This window comes from Pollicipes pollicipes, unplaced genomic scaffold (genome assembly GCF_011947565.3).
Source record: "Pollicipes pollicipes isolate AB1234 unplaced genomic scaffold, Ppol_2.1 Scaffold_5724;HRSCAF=6776_pilon_pilon_pilon, whole genome shotgun sequence".
NCBI lineage: Eukaryota > Metazoa > Arthropoda > Thecostraca > Pollicipedomorpha > Pollicipedidae > Pollicipes > Pollicipes pollicipes.
Window position 1 is genome coordinate 48,964,610 of NW_023596746.1, and position 17,937 is coordinate 48,982,546.

Consider the following 17,937-nt stretch of genomic DNA (forward strand, 5'->3'; position numbering starts at 1 on the left):
GAAAAAGCACAACTGAAAGCAGCAGCATAACGCTTTTTAATATTTGTATGCCTGTAAGGTACGATTGGAATTCATTTTATTCAGATTCCCGGTTGCTCCCTGCAACAATTTACTGGATGCAACATATTTAAGGCATTCAAATATGGCCGTGCAGCATGCCACGGCAAGGTCGGTAGAGCAGTAGCCTCCGCCCGCCCCCCCCCCCCCCCGAAAAAAAATATACCTGCAACATTGCATTGCTAAGTGTTTACCAATCCCACGCGACAGCAGCTATACGTACAGATGCCATCCTTACACCAGTGCCAGCGATGAGAGCGTCACTTCGACACACCACAGCCAGCAGCGTACGGCCGTCTTCAGACCGATCCGTGTGCGCGACTCGCGCTGCCCTCTCCCCAATCTCTTCCTTGCAGAGGGCGACGTTGACTCACCGACCACCTGCAGGTATCCGGTCTGCGCGATCATCGGGTCTGTGTTGATCTGGCACATGTAGAGGCCGCGGTCGTCCTCCGTCGCCTGGGCGATGTGCAGGTGCCACCGGGCGCGGCCGCCGTGCGTCAACGTGACGCGCGCGTTGCGCGTGATCACCGTCCGGTGGATGGTGAGGATCGTCTGCGTGTCCACCCGCACCCAGGCCACCTGCGCGAAGAACGCGCGCTGGGTCACAGCCGGAGGCGGGCTGCGTTCAGCAGAGACGAGCAGCAGCTGGTCTGACACGGTGCGGGCTGGGATAAGGAGGCTCTCTCCAGAACCTGCCGGTATACTGGTGGTGATGACGTGATAATATGGCCAGAGGCACATCTTCTGTGAAAGCCTCCCGGCCATGCCATGCCGTTGGCCATCAACATCATGGGACGTCGCAAGAGGATACCGTGATGTGGCTTCCATCCGCCGCGATCGCACCTGTCGAGTCCAGTCAAGTGCATTGTGGAATTCAGCCTTGCGATCTCCATGGGTAAGCGCCAAAAAACACTTCAATGCTGCTTGGGGCTAAATCAACGCATGGCGCGTTGAACCGGGCGTTTTATCGATCGTCATTGCTTAAATACTTCCCTTTATTTTATAGCTCCACTGACGGAGAGCAAGAGCTCTTCTTTAAACATTAATCGGCTGTTCGTAAACATACCAGACACGGCGCCCCTCAATCGAGAGCTGACATTAACATTCCGATGTCTGATGTACACTAATGCAATTCATTTGCATGCGTCGTATCGTACGCTAAATTTGTGGTGCTTTACGCGGAAAATACCTAACAGCTATGCTGCCGTCACCCACATATATCACCACCGACCGGCATAGTCTCGCCTCGTCCACGCGCGTGGTGCCCTCCTCTGCCGTGCCGGCCCGGTCCAACAGGCCGAGCCATCAGCGCCACTATCGCCGCCGCCGGGCCGGGCTCGCCGCCACTTGGCCGCGCCATCAGCGCCGCCGGCCGCCGCCGCCGCCAGTCGCACCCGCCACTATCGCCCACTTAAACACGGGGTTTATGCACGCCGTTGAATCACTTTGATTTTTGCTGGCACCATGATAAGACAACTCGATTTATATTTACGCGTCTGTGGGGCGCGGCGGCGGTGTTTACGGCCGCGGGGTTGGCGGCCCCACGGAGAGCTGGGACGGGGGGAGCCGGCGCGTGGAGGTCCGATGGCGACGGCGCGCTCCGATGGCGACGACTGCAGAGTTTTAGCACACCATCTGTGACGTGTCGTCATGTGCGAGACGATCACCGCTATGTATTGTCACGTTGAGTCTGCTGTCTGCGGTCATAGGCTTCGCTGAGCTTTTGGAAGTCCCTGAAGATATTTACAATACAAACCAGATACCAGATTCTAAAGAAGGAGGTTCTCCTGAAAAAAAACGTCGGAAGTTTATTCATCGTTGTCAAATACGCACTCTGATGTATGCTAGCACTCCTGAAATGAACAACAAAGCTGCATTGGGAGAGAAGTGCGGCTTCTTGTATCCATAACGATGAGTCAAATTTTTCTATGTTCGCAACAGCTTCCGCGGGCGGCATTTTAATGAAAGCCAACTAGTATACAAACGGAAAACCACGACAATTCATCCTCACAAATCACGAACACAATTCCTACCTACCTCCCTTCTCTAAAAATACCACACCAGACAAGTTCACAGCATGGGTGTCTACCAAAGATAAAGCAATGTGTCTTTCGATACCGTCCTGTTGTCGGCGTGCTCATAACGACAGCAGCGTGTCAAATAATACGCCGAGTAGCGGCGCCGGGGTGGTCGGCCGGCACGGGACAAAAGGCCCCGATCTGGCCGGGCTTTGTCGGACGGGCACTGGCTGAGACGGCAGCGTCGTAATGCTGTTAGTAAAGCTGGGCACTGCACAGGGCGGCTTCCGAGCCGTTTTTGCCGACTCTCTCGGTGATCCGCGCCGGTGGCTGGACAGGACGATCACGGCGGCGCCGGAGGCCTCCCCAGGAGCGTTCGTAACACGGTTACGTTTGGGCTAATTGCTCGCGACCGTAGTAGCTTGACGGGACTGTGGGCGGTGGGTACGACCGGCTAAAAGTTTTGCTGTTCGTTATTCAGTGCGCAATTCGTGGATAAATAATGTTTGAAGTGATGAACATGCTGAACGAATATCCGGAATATCTCCAATGGACAGAAGACTTCCTGCACGCCTTGCCCCGCTCTTTGGATATGCGGGGGAGGGAACGACGGAAGTTCTCCCAAGTTTGGGGATGGTGTCGGTAGCCACTATTGCTTGTTTTTTCAGTCTGCATTCACGGGACTGTTCACGGGACTCGATAACGCTCACTATTCACAAAATTGAGCGCTCAGCTTCCCTGCTTCCTCCTAGTCACTGTACCCTTGAGCGAGTGCTCTGCCCAAGCACCAGGAGACCTAAAAAAATGAGCTTCAAAAAACACCAAACCAGATCAAGAACAAGTGGTCGACGAACTCAGTCGCTTCCCATGATTCAGCATGGCCACAAGTTGCAATGAAGCTCCACACAGCGTGACACATGAACTCCGCCACATAGAGCAGTCACAACAGCGGAAGACCACGCCCCAGCGCGTGACGGATGCCGAGAGGCTGGCGTGTCCGCGTCCAGCGGCAACAGACCCTCCACGATCCGGCGACCAGCCCGCCGGGCCGTGTCCGCGTCCAGCGGCAGCAGACCCTCAGCGATCCGGCGACCAGCCCGCCGGGCCGTGTCCGCGTCCAGCGGCAGCAGACCCTCGGCGATCCGGCGACCAGCCCACCGGGCTGTGTCCGCGTCCAGCGGCAGCAGACCCTCGGCGATCCGGCGACCAGCCCACCGGGCCGTGTCCGCGTCCAGCGGCAGCAGACCCTCGGCGATCCGGCGACCAGCCCGCCGGGCCGTGTCCCGGACAGCGGCAGCAGACCCTCAGCGATCCGGCGACCAGCCCGCCGGGCTGTGTCCGCGTCCAGCGGCAGCAGACCCTCGGCGATCCGGCGACCAGCCCGCCGGGCCGTGTCCGCGTCCAGCGGCAGCAGACCCTCGGCGATCCGGCGACTAGCTCGCCGGGCCGTGTCCCGGACAGCGATGGCCCATAAGACAGCTGCCCGCCTCAGCCACCGCCGGCCGCGGCAGGCCGGCGCGCTGCGGAGCTGAGCCGCCACTGGGCGGGGCGCGCCCCACCCCGGCCGGAGTGCCCGACCCACTCCTAAATCGGCACGGCGGCCGGCCGAGCCGTCGCCGCCGGTCCACTCATGCCCTCTCCGACCGTGATTTAAGCACGCCGATGTGACAAAGTGGCCGCCGGCCGCCGGTTAATGATCACTTGGGCGGCGGCGGTCTGCGCGGGGCACGTTGTGTAGTAGCGCTCCTCGGTTCCGATCTGCTGTCTGTGGCTGGCACAGCTGCAGCACAAGTTAGCCCGCCCGCAACCAATGGCTCAGGAAGGGTCATATGGGCGGTGACCCCATAAATGCGAAACGGCGAAGACATGTGCTCTAAATGTACCCGTGTGTTCATTGATGCTGTGGACGGTTGTGGGCAATTTAGGAAGCTGAATGACGATGTGCGCAACTATATGATCTGTCGCGAAGCTAGAACATCACAAGATCTGAGAGATTTTGTCCCATGGTGCATACGATGCGACTAAGGCGTGAAACATTGCAATTTACGCGCCAATTTAGCGTATATTAGCGCTTATAGCGTTTATTTAGTGATATACTGAAATCGCCCAACCGGCATTATTATACATTTTCACATTTCCACACCAGGTTACGTGCGCTATCTCTTCTGTGGGGTCGTTGCTCCCTGCGAAGATCGCTCTATTCTGGCAGTTGGTAGACCGACCTGGTGTCAATGGCCTGGACCCTCCAAAACGTTGAACTGATTGTACCACTGTGCCTAGGTGAGAAGGCTTGGTTCGTTTCACTTTAGTAGCCTGGTGGCTTATGAACAAACTTCGCGCCAACTTGCCGAGGCTCACCCTTCCCCGAAGACACAGAACTGTGCACCGCAGTGCTAACTGCAAACAGTCTTGCGTCAGAAAATCGGCGAAACGTTTTGTTCCGGACCTGATTTATTGGCCGAATTTTCAAAGACCCCTCCAATTACGCTGCGTGAGATTAGGCCATAACGTCTGAATCACGGAGACCGGACAGGGAAATGAATGCAGGCCAGTCCATCGCTTTGTTTCAACACCAGACGAATGGCCCGTGCAGAGGCGTGGGTCGCGCGACAATAGAAGCCTGTTATCGATGCAGCGTGAATAGATGAGTGTGTCCGATTTTCTTTGGATGTTCTCTGTGTAGCGTGCACGCCTGTCGGAAGCATGGCCAGGCGTGGAGGGAAATTTTGACTCCCTCGCATTAGCGCTGCCGTCTGTTCAGCCCAGTCAGAACTGGAGCTAATGAAAGCCATCCCGCGGGCCGACACACAGCTAGTCGGCGATGTCTGACGGCACGCACTGTCTGTAGGGCGCGAGAAGCAAGATGAGTTCATCTGGACTGCGATGATGCCGGGAAAAATTAAGGTTATTTGTAAGGAAAATGCATTACATTCATGTTCCACAGCGGGCGACTGACGACGAACAGGCGCCAGACGGAGGACATCTTTGTCGAATGCTTCTCCAATAAGATGTGGCTTTTGGGTCAGACAGCATTTAAAAACCGAGGAGTTGTTTTGAACTCTGCTATCGCAATCACATCCAAAGTTCACACCCAGCCTGATCCCAGGAGCAGCTCGGCCAGTTTCACTACGGTTCACTGGCAGATCTGCTGCACGGAGGTGGAGGGCCGGGCGCTGCCGCCGCGCTGCCGACGCGGTTTGCTCTGCAGGATCTCCTGCAGCTGCTCCTCGCGGTCGTTGTAACAGCCGAGGAACGTGTTGGGTCGCGTTTGGCCGCCAAAATTGTGGCAGCTGTGTGCGCTGTCATCGGCCGACACTGGGCCGTCGTTCCAGATCAGGTCGTAGCCGCCCACGCGCAGTTCACGGCCCGTTAGTCGGCCCTCCAGGTCAACCACGTGCAGAGTATCGTCGAGCAGCGCGAACTTGAGCCGGTAGTCGTCCCGGCCGGTGGTCGCCAGCGACGGACTGGCGTTCACCTCCATCAGCCACGGCCTCAGCTCGCTGTCGATCAGGATGTCGTATCCGTACAGCTCAAAGCAGTGTTTGTCGTTGATCATGATCTTCTGCACGCTCTGCAGCGACTTGATGAACACATTGTTGATGTCGTCGATGAGCGTGGCGACCATGGCGTCGCCGTGGCGCGCGCGCAGGAAGTGGCGCAGCTGGCGCATGCTCCACTTGCTGCCACGCTGCGGGTTGTACTCGACCGTGTGCTTCTGGATGGCCACGTTGGTCAGGTGGATGCAGTTGTCCTCGATCTGGGACGTGGTGAACTCGGCCGAGCTAAACCGCGCGAACCCTTCGCGGTACAGCCACACCTTGAGCGGCGTGTACGACGAGACGAGGGCGTACAGGCGCAGGTCGAACTTGCGGCCGCCGATCAGGTACGGGTTCGAGATATACCGCTGCACGACATACGTCTCGGGCCCGAGCGCCGCGTCCTTGTCCCCCGCCAGGAAGCTGGGCGTGAACTGCTTGTCCTTGATCTTCCACTCGGTGACATCCTTGAGCCGCTGCGTGAGGAAAATGCCGCGTCCCTGGCTCTTGCCTGCCGGCTTCATGATCCAGATGGCGCGTGGGTAGTGCCGGAACTCCTCGACAAACATGTGGTACTCGCTTGGCAGCTCGAACGAGGTCGGGCAGATCACGCAGCGCTCCGCCTCCTCCTTGGTACCGCTCTTCTCCATCTGACGCTTCAGTCGGCGTATGTTCTTCATCAGCATATTTTTGCGGCTCAGCTCATAGTGGTTGCGAAAATGGCAGATGCGCTGGTGGTCCTGCAAAAAGGTGTGGTCGTAGTATTCCTTCAGCTGACTTACATCGCACCAGTTGATATCCCAGTCTGGGTCCTCGGGCCCCACCTCTTTCCAGCCGCGCGACCGGAACACGTCCAGCATAACGTGGCCGAAGCTGCAGCGGTAGCGGATGGTGGGTCGTCCGCCCAGCTCACTCGTCCGCCGCTTCTCTGCCATGTCTTCCGCTCGGACCTCCTTTGAACGGCGTCTCAACGGCGCTCGATACCCACACAGGGTCCTGTTTGAAGTTGGAGCTGAGATCGGTTCCGTCTGCTTACGTGGGGGTCGACGGCTGCTCTCTAACTTAAGGGCCTGCTTCGTGTAAACCAACGACAAACTTCTGCAGTACACGCTCAAAGTTTTGTATCTAGTTTAAGAAGTGCCTTTGTTAAAGCTGACTCATTCCATCTGGGAAATTAACCACGTGCCATGTAATTATGCTGTCTTTTGGCGGGAAACATTCCAGAAATGACCATGTCTTTGAGCTCATTCGGGGCCAATATGGTGCGTATGAATAGTTTCATCTAGTCCGCCAAAAGTGCGTAACGTCTTCCAGCTTATAGCACACACTTTCATAAGCTGGGTTGACCGCAGCAGCTAAGCGGAAATGGATGTCGTTGACCCACCAGCCGTGTCCCTGCACTGCCCCTCTGGTGGCCGCCGGCGTCGCAGAGACCTCAGCCGCGTGGCGCCGGCCACAGCTAATGGACGCCCGCAGCCCGACCACCACACTCTCAGCCACCGTGAGAAAGCCGGCGACAGAAACATATTTGTGGCGCGCGGCCAGGGATTGATTATTGTTAAACAATAATCGGTCATAACGCGTACGGCCACAGATGAATGATGAGGCGCGGAGATGAGCAGAGTCCATGTGAGGATTTGCATGTGGGTAGATCCGCGGAACGTTGCTGTTTATGTGGGTAGATCCATGGTAGGCTGCTGGTCATGTGGGTGGGTCATCAAAACGACTTTTATCCTAAGGCAGACTAAAAGAAGAGACACGCAAACCTGACACGCTCCATCCCATGGAGAGCGAGAAAAGAGAGAGAGAGAGAGAGAGAGAGAGAGAGAGAGAGAGAGAGGAGAGAGAGAGAGAGAGAGAGAGAGAGAGAGAGGACGAGAGAGAGAGAGAGAGAGAGAGAAGAGAGAAGAGGAGAGAGGAAAGAGAGAGAGGAGAGAGAGAGGAGAGAGAGAGGAAGAGAGAGAGAGAGGAGAGAGAGGAGAGAGAGAGAGAGAGAGCAAAAAAAATGTGAGGGGAAGAAAGAGAAAGAGTGGTTGTGTACGATGGCGTGCCAGCTGACGTCTGGATTTTCCACCGAGACGCCCGCAGGTCGGCGCGTGTCGTCCTGTGCCGCTCGGCGGCGTGTTTTCCAGCGCCGCGGTCCCTCCTTAGAGCGCTGCGCGGTCGGCGGCGGCCCGGTGTCGGCTTTTTAGTGGCGGCCGCCAGCCGTTTTTCAGCTCGACCCCGCCGGCCTTCCGACGTGTCCATCATTTCTGGGCCGACGGGCGCGCGAGCCGCAACCAGAGCACTCACATTTCACACGGCTCAATTAGTTTACAACACCGCCGGGAATAGATACCGGTCCCTCCCTGCTCTAATCTCTAAATAACTCCTAAGTAAACCCAATTTTCATGATTTAGGCTGCCCCGGGGCGTCGGTGGGATTAATGTTCCGCGCAGCAGGAGTGAGGCATAGGCAGATAAGGAGGCCAGATAGGATTAGTAAGAGGCTCGCACGCTCGCACCATCGTGACCCCCAGGCGAGTTCCCCGGATGACAACACCATCCGGCTTTATGAATGAGAACGCTAATCTGGGACTTCTACGAGAAAGCAAAAAACATGAATTTAAGTTATCAGGTGTGTTACGTGCGCTCTGTTCATAAACAGCACATTCTGACATGACCAAGATGGCCAGCAGTCTATTATTAAGTTATATTATGCGGCCTTATTGCAGTTTGCCTTCAATAATCGAAAAAGTTGATTATCCGGTGAAACTTTTAGACCAATGCTTGCTCGGAGCAAAGAAGGCGAATGAAGTGACTCAGCGGTAATGCCCATAAAACCCAAGCTGCAAGGCATCGTATTAGTATCGTAGCGTATAAAGTGCAGTATCAGGACAATGCATATTAGCATAGGCTATCATGCACTTGGCTTTGAGAAACTTGGACTGTAACGATAAATTGGCTCGTCATTATGCAAAATTTGGTGTTCACCTTTAGGTGTAGCTTATCAATGAAGATGATGTCTGGGGTTTTGGAGGCTAAGTGACTTCGAATATTATTTCGCCTACTTGAAATTCAGATCAACAACATATGCGATATAGACAGACTTGTGCCTGACCCCGCCTAGGGTCAAAGTTGACCCTGAAATGAACACGGTTGTTAATGAGTTAAAGGGAATGTTCCGCATTCAAAGACATTAAAAGGAAGTACCAGGCATTATGAAATAAGGTTGTTTACAACTACCGGTATGCTCTTAAATGTAGTGTTCCATATTTGTACTGGGTTTAAACTGACAAGCCGTCTTGAAGGCCATGCGTGGCAGCTCAAAGCCCCAGCCTACTTAAAACCTAAGCCCCTCTTGTATTTGAGCTACACGCCAGCCAAGATGAGCAGACTCCTCCGAGGGGTCTATTCCAAGGTCACCCGGACATGCATGACGTTATGGCAACGTCATTTAAATCCTGTTATTGCTTTGGCCATGCGTCAAACAGGACCGAGAAAAGTATGATTGTCGAAACATTCATGTCTGGTGTGCGTTAGTACGATTTTCAGGTATAACGGTCGTCAATTACCTCTCACTGAATGTCGTGCAGGGTACAATGACGGGATCAAGCAATGAGGTATTGAAGAGCATATTTACTACCCAGAGAAATTGTGCTGCCTAGAGCGGTTTTTCCACTCATGAGCTTACCAATACGCACGAGTCGACTTATTCTATCATATCTGACGATTGCGTCAATTATTTTAGGTGCAAAACATTCCCTTTAAGTGGAAAAGACTGCTTTAGACAACACATTTTCTCTGCTAAGTAAATATTTTCCTCACCACGTCATCATTTGATTACGTCATCACACCTCGCACAAGATTTATTGAAGCCAATGCGAGTCCAGATACAACAGGCGTTGTATCTGTAAATCGTGCCCAGGAACGCCAGATTTGCACAATTCAACACTCATATTTTGTAAGGCCTTGATCGCCATATGGCTAATGACAGAATTTTAATAGAGCTATCATGGCGCCATATGTGCTCAGATGACCGTGAAATAGTCTCCCCGAAATAGTCTACACGTCTTCTCGCGCGTGTAGCTCAGAAACTAGAGGGGTTTAGGTTTTAAGAAGGGCAGGGCTGTACACTGCACCGAATGAACTTCAATGTGGCTATCTCAGTTAAAATCCCCATACAAATGTCAAACACTCCGTTTAAAGTGGAATCGGATCCTTCAAGAATGTATTTGAATCAGATTTGGAATTGAGGCAGTTCTATTGACAGAGATCATTAAACGGAGTTTCCTTCCTTTATGGCATATTTCAAAAACATACTCAAGGAAAACCTCAGTACCATTTACGTCCAGTAATAGTATTGGGTAGTGCTACTGCAGCACCATGAAAGAATACTGAAGAAAAACGGTTTAATATCATGGTGTTCAAACTGCGCTTTCAACGCTTCTACATAGTACCACACTACTCCCTTTCTCGGTAGGCCCAAAGAATATCCCGAATCTCGAATCCGCGACAACTGCAGATGTCGCGACCGCCGTTGTCAAGGCAACCGCCGTCGTCATGACGACAACGAAATCTGTTGAGGGTCGTTGTCAGCTGTTACGAGCCAGGTACCACTTTGAGCTGTTTTAACCCGCACCTTGCGGGTCTACAGGTTTAAAAGTGGCGCCTGTACCGGTAAGAATGACGTCAGTACAAATGAACGTCGGCCATTGGCACAGCGGTGGCAAAGGGGAAATACCGAAAAGCGCAATGGTTGAAGTTTGAACCATTGCGTCTCTACAGGCCATGTCATACCACGTCCCCAAAGCCCAAGTGCACTTTAAAAAGAGCCACTGTGGTTAACGCCATAGGGAGGGGGGGGGGGGGGGATTTGAGCCGTGTAAAACGCTTTGTTGAAGTCGTGGGATAATAGCCTCATGTTAGCGCATCGCTATCTGTAAAAGGAGTGTTTCATTGTTTAGCAGCAGCTTATGCATACTTATTTTTTCTTAGCATTATGCATTTTTACAAATTAGTGAGTCGTAAACATAACAGAACACGTTGGAAAAAGCAAGGCAATAAAAATCAGTACTTTCATAGTGGTGAGCAGAGTCAAATGAGATTTCTCCCGCAGACGTGGGTACTTCAAATCAAAATTCTGAGCTATTTAGAAGAATTCCAAAAACTGGTACGACCGAGCAAATCGAGCGTCTGATCTAACAATGAGTGACAAGTACAAAAAAGGTGGCATACCCTGTTTAATGTGGGGCTCTGGTATGAATATAAATAATAGCAAACGATTGTATTCCAACAACTGTTTTATATGCTACAAGTTCACACGCTCCATTATCTCGGTGTCAAAATCGATGCGCTACAACATATTTTTACGGACCATATCATAGTCTGTTTCTCCAAACCGTCATCACCGGAATTCACACGATCGGAATCGATTCCAGAAGCCAGTCATAAGATCTTGGGCATCAATCGGAGTAGACTCAAAATTGAGTCGCGGTGATTCGAATCATATTTAGCGTCAGGCAATACGCTGTCAGTCGGAGTCGGAATCGAGTGCAATGGAGCGGAAGTTTGAATTAGACAGCGGACGTGATAGCTGATGCGCGGCAAACTTCTCACCTTGTAGGTGCGTAGGTTCTCCACGGCGCAGGATAGCACCGCCTCCCGTCCCTTCTGGACGGTCACGTTCTGCACAGTTCCCACGAATCGGGGATGGAAGGCCATACCTGAAGAACAGCCGCAATCGACATGTCAGCTTTGTCGCACCTAGGCCATGCAAGATTGGTAGACAATCGGCATGAGCAACAACTAACGTCACATGTATACCTGCCAGGGTAGTTGGATTACAGACACCCACTAAACCCGCGCACTTCCTGCTTTAGGTATATGATGCTGGGAGTGGAAAAGTCACATTCTGTGTGGATGGTCCAATGCGGTATAGTAAATGCATTAAAGCAAAGCTGCTTGGAGTCAGCGGTGCTGAACCAAGGCAGAACGTCACAAGACGTCACCATCTGACAGTTACTTTCCGGCTGTGAACCGAGCCTCAGCCAACCAGCGGCCGCACAGTCCAGTGCTGGCTGTGAATTGAGCCTCAGCCAGCCAGCGGCCGCACGGTCCAGTGCTGGCTGTGAATTGAGCCTCAGCCAGCCAGCGGCCGTACAGTCTAATACTGGCTGTGAACCGAGCCTCAGCCAGCCAGTGGCCGCACAGTCTAATGCTGGCTGTGAACCGAGCCTCAGCCAGCCAGCGGCCGTACAGTCTAATGCTGGCTGTGAACCGAGCCGCGACCAGCCAGCGGCCGCAAGTCTGGTGCTGTGGTACTGACCGCTGATCACAACTGGACTTCCGCACCCAAGCACAGCGAGCGCATTAAGCCAGCCAGACAACAAGACCCATGCTCACCGGGCACGGCTCGGTTTATGGCAGGGCACATTCAATAAACGGCTGGCGCTCTGTATTTACCGCCGGCGCCTCCCCCCGCCAGCGGACCGGCTGTCCCCCCAGGCGTGACGAGCTGGCCCGGAAGGAGCTGGCAGCGCCGGCGACCAGCCGGATAACACTGGCCGGGACGATACCGGCGTGATGTTCCCAGTTTTTGTGCCGGCGCCATTTCTGCGTCCACTTCGGCCGCACGCTTTGGAGTCCACTCATCTGGACAATTCATTCCATCGCTGGCCGCGCCGCCTGGCCGGGTGCCGTCGAACCCGACAAAGGGCCGTCTCCGGACAGACGAACCCAGGGCGTTTCAGACGCTGATAACTTTGAAACAGGATTGCTGGAAGTATCGTGTCTTCGCGGCGCGACTTCGTGAGACATGCAGGATGATTCCATGAACAATGAACAGTGACCTAAGCATCTGGACGTCCTAACATGACGTTCACGAAGCTTCACAAAATATTTGTTTCATTTCTTTAAAAACAATGCATTAGAGCTTCAAACCATAACACTGAAAACACGGGGCATTTGGCGCTTTCTGCTACGTGAAGGTTGCGTCGCTAAAATATACGGTTTTAAAGAAGCATTAACATTTTTACAACTAGCCGTTATCTTGCTTGAATAACCACCTACATTACACTACCGCTGAATGATGCATCCATCGCATCGATCAAGGACCCGGTCGGAGAGCATAAGCGGCCAAAGGGCTGGCCAAAGGTTACATAAAGATTCTTGCCCGTAAGGTCGTGACGTGAAATGTAAATCAGAGATCCTCTTGCACCATTTCAGGAACCCCTGAGACAACGCGGGTGTCGGCCAGAGACCACAAACGCCGAACCTTTAGCTCCCTGACAGTCTGAACCCTGGGAGTCCATTCCCAAGCAGGGGCAAGGCCGGGGGCCCTGATACGCGTTGGTCTGGGTCTCTAAAACAATGGTTGAGCCCGTGTGTTGGTCAGGAGCCCACAGTACATCGGGCCATGTGTCGGCTAGTAGCCCCTAGTCGGTCAAGGGCTTTGTTTGAGAAGGTCCGAAGATGGACCGAAGGGCCCCTCGGGATCAAAGATCAAAGGTCCAATTAAAAGGCCGAAAGGCCCGAAGGACCAGCCGTACGTCACATTAAGGACTCCCCGTCGTCCGTAAGGCCGTAACCTTAAATTTCAATCAGAGGGCTTCTTGCGTCGATCAGGACCTCCAGGCCAGTGCGGGCCCCTATTTCGGCCAGTGTTAGCCGCGGCGTGGTGTAAGCCGCGGGGCAGACACTGCGTGGCTTATGAACACTGCAACTCTTGGCGTCAAAAGTGTTTGCTCCTAAGATTTCCGAGCACGTATATTCAAAATTACACTACATAATTTTTATCTCTAATCGGTTCTGATTGAATGTTGAACATTCCCAGACAAGCATGGCTCGGATATGTTGACATAAGTTGTTGACCCTTTATGATCTAAAACCTACGTTTGTGAGACCCTTCATATCTTTGCGGAACCAAGATTAAACTTCTGGCCAAGCTCCTGAATTCGATCGGCCTATAAAGAGTTCACTGCACCATTGCAAAATGAACAGCGCCGGCGATATTTTTGACACGGTCGCTCAACCATAATTTCTTCAGTTTATTGGCCATATAACTAAGACAGAACTGATTTTGTATTGGGTACCGGCCTGGATAACTTTAAACCAGACATGGCCAGCTCAACGCACATTTTTGCAGTCTGACGGACAGGCAGGTGATGTCATCGGCACCATTTACCTAAGACCTAGCCTACCCTTACAATTTACGCTGTACATTTTGTCCATGTCACATCCCAAATTGGGACCTTTCCTCACATTTAGGTACTTTGTTTAGCAGTTCGCAGAGCAACTCAAACACAACTTGGGACGCCTTCAGAAACGTGGCCAAAAAGTTAACGGCATGGAAAGGGTTTGAGTAAAATGCTACCCTGTTCGTTTTCTGTTCCAATCCACTGTTTTCTAGGCATCAGGAAGGATACCGGTACAAACTTAATATGATACTAATTGTGATACATTAAGGTGCCTGATACCTAGTATACCCATAGTTAGTACAATTGTTCTGCATTTATTTGTCTCCGCATTTCCTCATTAATCCAATGCACTGAGGGGGCTCAGAGGAGCACTGGTGAGCTCATGTCAACAATGGGGGGGGGGGGGGGAGGCAGGTGATGTCATCTGGAAAGAACATAACGCGACGTGACGTGACTCTCCCTTGTGAGGAGAGGCTAGGGCAGGCACAAGCGGAAATTTAACAAGTTTCCAAACTACACACTTGGGGACAAAACTGAACAACTCCCAAACATTTGCACGGGCTTGGAGGGTTTCTGCATCGCTTAAGCAAATGCTGCGATCAAATATACAGTTTTGGCCTAGCCGGTGATGGTAAGTGACCAAAGCTGGTCAATTAAATTTCAATTCGTTTCTAGTTACCTTCAGACGAAGTCAGTACGTAAAAAAATGCAGAGCGCATTTGGTGTAATATAGCTGTCAAACAGTCCCAGGTGTAAACAAATCTATCTAATGTTCGCATAGTTTGGATGATGAATGCAGCAACACATGAGTGCCAATTTGAAGAAAGTTCGCTAATATTGCGAAAATAGCCAGTTGCACCAAGATCTGTTGCAAGAACACCGTGCATTTACGACCGATTAAACACAAAAAGTTTGTCGCTTCGGACGAATAGTTTGTGGAGAGGCTTTCCGAAGAAGTGGGCTGCGCGCTAGAGCTCATCCGGGACCTCCCAAGTGTTGGAGGGGCGCGCCAGGGGGCCGAGCTGATCTACCGCCACGCTTTACGGGTGGACGAGGTCCCCAAGCTAGAGCAGACGTCCCTCATGACGGTTAAACGGGCTTATACAATATACAATATATACAATAGGCTTAACTGAGTCCGGTGCATTCTTTAGTTTGCTACGGCTACGGCGTTAAATGTGACGTGTTTATGTGATTTCTGGGATCAGCAGCTGCGGCACCCGTTCTTGGTTCCTGGTTGTGGTGCTCCGGATGGAGCTCTCGGAGATGGACTCGCCAGATCGGAGCCCCTGTGTTGGCATACGGCTTTCTTGTGGTCTCCCGTGCAAATGGCCTCTTTCCACATCCACCACCACAAGATCGGACCTAGGCCAATAACACGAAAGACCACAAGAATGTCACAACACGCAATTGCTCCGATCTCGCGAGCAGTAACTAGCGATTGTCGAGCGATGCGCACAGCGATATGTGCATTGTATTCGACCACTATGATATAAAGCTTAACTGGCACAAAATTGTTTTCTTCTCTGGGGAAGCGTATCGACGATGAACATTCTCGCCATGAAAATGCTCCTGCGCTTTGCGCTAGCATCAGTAGTACCATGGTTATCATTATAGCCCACATACACATACGGGTAAGTAGACTGTACAGGATGTAGTCGCACAAGCCAGGCCATCCCACACTGACGATAATAGTCTATGTTCTCGTGCCAGCGTTGGACTTGTCAACGTACTAGGCGCACCGGTGCCATCAGATAAGTCAACTAGATATATCCTGGTAGCCTAATTATTTGCGCAACTACACCCTGTGCTGCAACGTATCAATACAAGGCTGAATATCGTTAGAGGTACCATACGATCCTGCCTCATGCTAGTTACCCGCCACCGCCATGGGATTTTACTGGCGAGCCGAGCGCTCGTTGGAGTACATGGCGCTGCATGCGCGAATTTGACCGCGGCTAGATCTAAGCAGCTAGTAATTTAAGGGAATGCTGCACATTCATACGGGGGTTTAAGCCGAAATAACCGGTTTGGAGGTTATTCGCAGCAGTTTACAGCCCTGCCCTTCTTAAGGCCTAGACCCGTCCAGGTTCTGAACTACAAGCCCGCAAAAATGTACAGACTTTTTCGTGCAGGCTGTTTTCAAGACCATTCAGGCATGCATGACGCCATAGTAACGCCATTCAAATGCTTCCAACTCGCAGGCCAGGCGGCGTCAAGGCCAGGCAAAAAATTAATCGTCAAGAAGTTCAGATCTGGCGTTTGTAAGCGCCATTTCCAAACAAAGTGGATGCCCATTGGCCCCCAAACAATGTTAAGCAAACCGAGTAAGCCTCACGCAGCACGAAGCACGCTTCGTGCCGCGTGATATAAGGAGTTGGGCGTGGTATCTTCACATGACAGAAATAAGGCTTATAAGTCTAATAACTTCAAAAAAACGGCATAATCGAGCATTCCAATTGAGGTTAACATTTCAAACTCCCGGATGAATATGCAAGAACACCACGAGAGAGGACCAAAACACGAGCATATAACGATATTTAGTTCATCCAACACTTTCTGCCTGCGCTACCATCTGTCGACGAGTTTGAAGTACTACAGGCAGCAATTTCGCACGGCTAATTTAGCAGTTCCTCAACGTCATACAACCGTTCCCTGACGCAATCATGCAATGGCGCGTTGAAGAGCGTGTTTACTAAAGAGAGAAGTTGTATTTCTTAGAGCAGCCTTTTCCGCTAAAAACCACACCGATGGTTGCAAATGAGTTTATTTCATCATATCTCATATTTGCTTTAATATCTTCAAATGTGGAACATTCACTGTAACTTCTTTACACGCATCCAAAAAGTTAGTTGAGGGAAGCGTACTTACCCTTTTCCACCTAATTCTTCCCTTAATTCTTAAGGGGAGAATTAGATCACCTGTGGAAGAGCACAACCGTGATTTGGCCGAGTTCTTGGGGTTTGTGTATTCCATCCATGCCACACATACATCCATGACGATAATCCACGGCACCCCAGGCGACAGGCCATGTGGACAATGGGCCAATTGGCTGCGCAAAGTGCCGCAGTATGGTATCAAGATAAACAACGCTATTTCAACATGCGTGGCTCCCACGAGCGCTTTCTAAAGCGTCGTGGTTCTCAAACTAAGTTTGCTACCAGTTCATGCGTCAGTGGGGTTTCTAGAAAAGGCGTTGAGCATTTTTGGGTGAGTAGTTGTTTTCAGCACAGTCTCTTTCGTGCGAGGCATACCTGATAGAGCTTTCGTAAAGCAAGGGTAGTAATAAGCTTGCAGCTAACTTTTTATTTCATTTAACCATGCATCTTCAAGAAGGCATTAGCCCAGCGGGTACTGCCGACTACAGTACAAGTGCCAGATTTGTAATTACCGCTTCTAGCGCACTTGACACATCGGCTCAAACTTCACAAATGCCTCAATTACCCCGGATGCGTTCCGGTTGCAGGCTGGACGGATCAGGCTCGACACAACTGGATTAAGGCCCTGTCCAGGATTTCGCAGCAGATTAATGCCACTTCTTTTATTGCGGGCGCGGTCGATTTGAGTTTTATCATGTCATTATGCAAGACGTCCCTTCTGACAGAAGAAAGAGAGCCGCCGGCACGCAATGCGTCGTGCCCGGGCCCCCGGACTGTGGACCTACTACCGCGGCAGGCACGGTGGGCGAGGATGTGTCGCGCACGGAACAACCTCCAGCTGTGGCCAGCGCCTATTATATGGAAGTTTCGGCATATTAATAACGTACGGCCGCGCACTGGCTTTTATTAACAGGGAGGCGACCAAATGGACAAGCAATTGGCCCAGGAACGTGCCAAATGGCAGATTATAATGCGATGCGCTCGCTCGAATCTGGATGAGTTAACGAGTCATGCGCCCTCAACGCCTTCCCCACATCACGTGCACATGTATGTAATTGTCCTAAACGTGCCACCGGGTCCCCGCGGTGCCGAGCAAGCTTTAAAATACTTCACCATTGCCGTTGTATCGTGTTTGCGTAATTACTGGTTTCTGTGTCAGGCGGGGAAGTAATGCGTCTTACAACGTGCTTGCAGGTTTCACCGGCGTGCAATACTGGCCATTCCCAGCGGCGACTTGCAGTTTAATGCTCGCTTTACCACCTGTCAAA

General features: G+C 52.0%; 2 protein-coding genes across 2 annotated transcripts in view; both read right to left on the reverse strand.

The window, feature by feature from the left end:
• The window catches only part of LOC119103139 (limbic system-associated membrane protein), a 96,730-nt gene that overhangs the window by 69,556 nt on the left and 9,237 nt on the right, over positions 1-17,937 (reverse strand). The window contains exons 2-3 of the mRNA XM_037226589.1: positions 11,212-11,318; positions 432-639 (exon numbers count right to left, since the gene is read on the reverse strand). Of these exons, the coding sequence (XP_037082484.1) occupies positions 432-639; positions 11,212-11,318 (315 nt within the window). The remainder of the gene's footprint in view (positions 1-431; positions 640-11,211; positions 11,319-17,937) is intronic.
• LOC119102522 (putative tubulin polyglutamylase TTLL9) lies at positions 5,005-6,709 on the reverse strand. The gene has a single exon (XM_037225904.1). The coding sequence runs from the start codon at positions 6,547-6,549 to the stop codon at positions 5,212-5,214; it is 1,338 nt and encodes a 445-aa protein (XP_037081799.1). The 5' UTR covers positions 6,550-6,709; the 3' UTR covers positions 5,005-5,211.

Coding starts and splice junctions, on each gene's coding strand:
- LOC119102522 (XM_037225904.1), bottom strand. CDS start 6,549: ATGGCAGAGAAGCGGCGGACGAGTGAGCTGGGCGGACGACCCACCATC.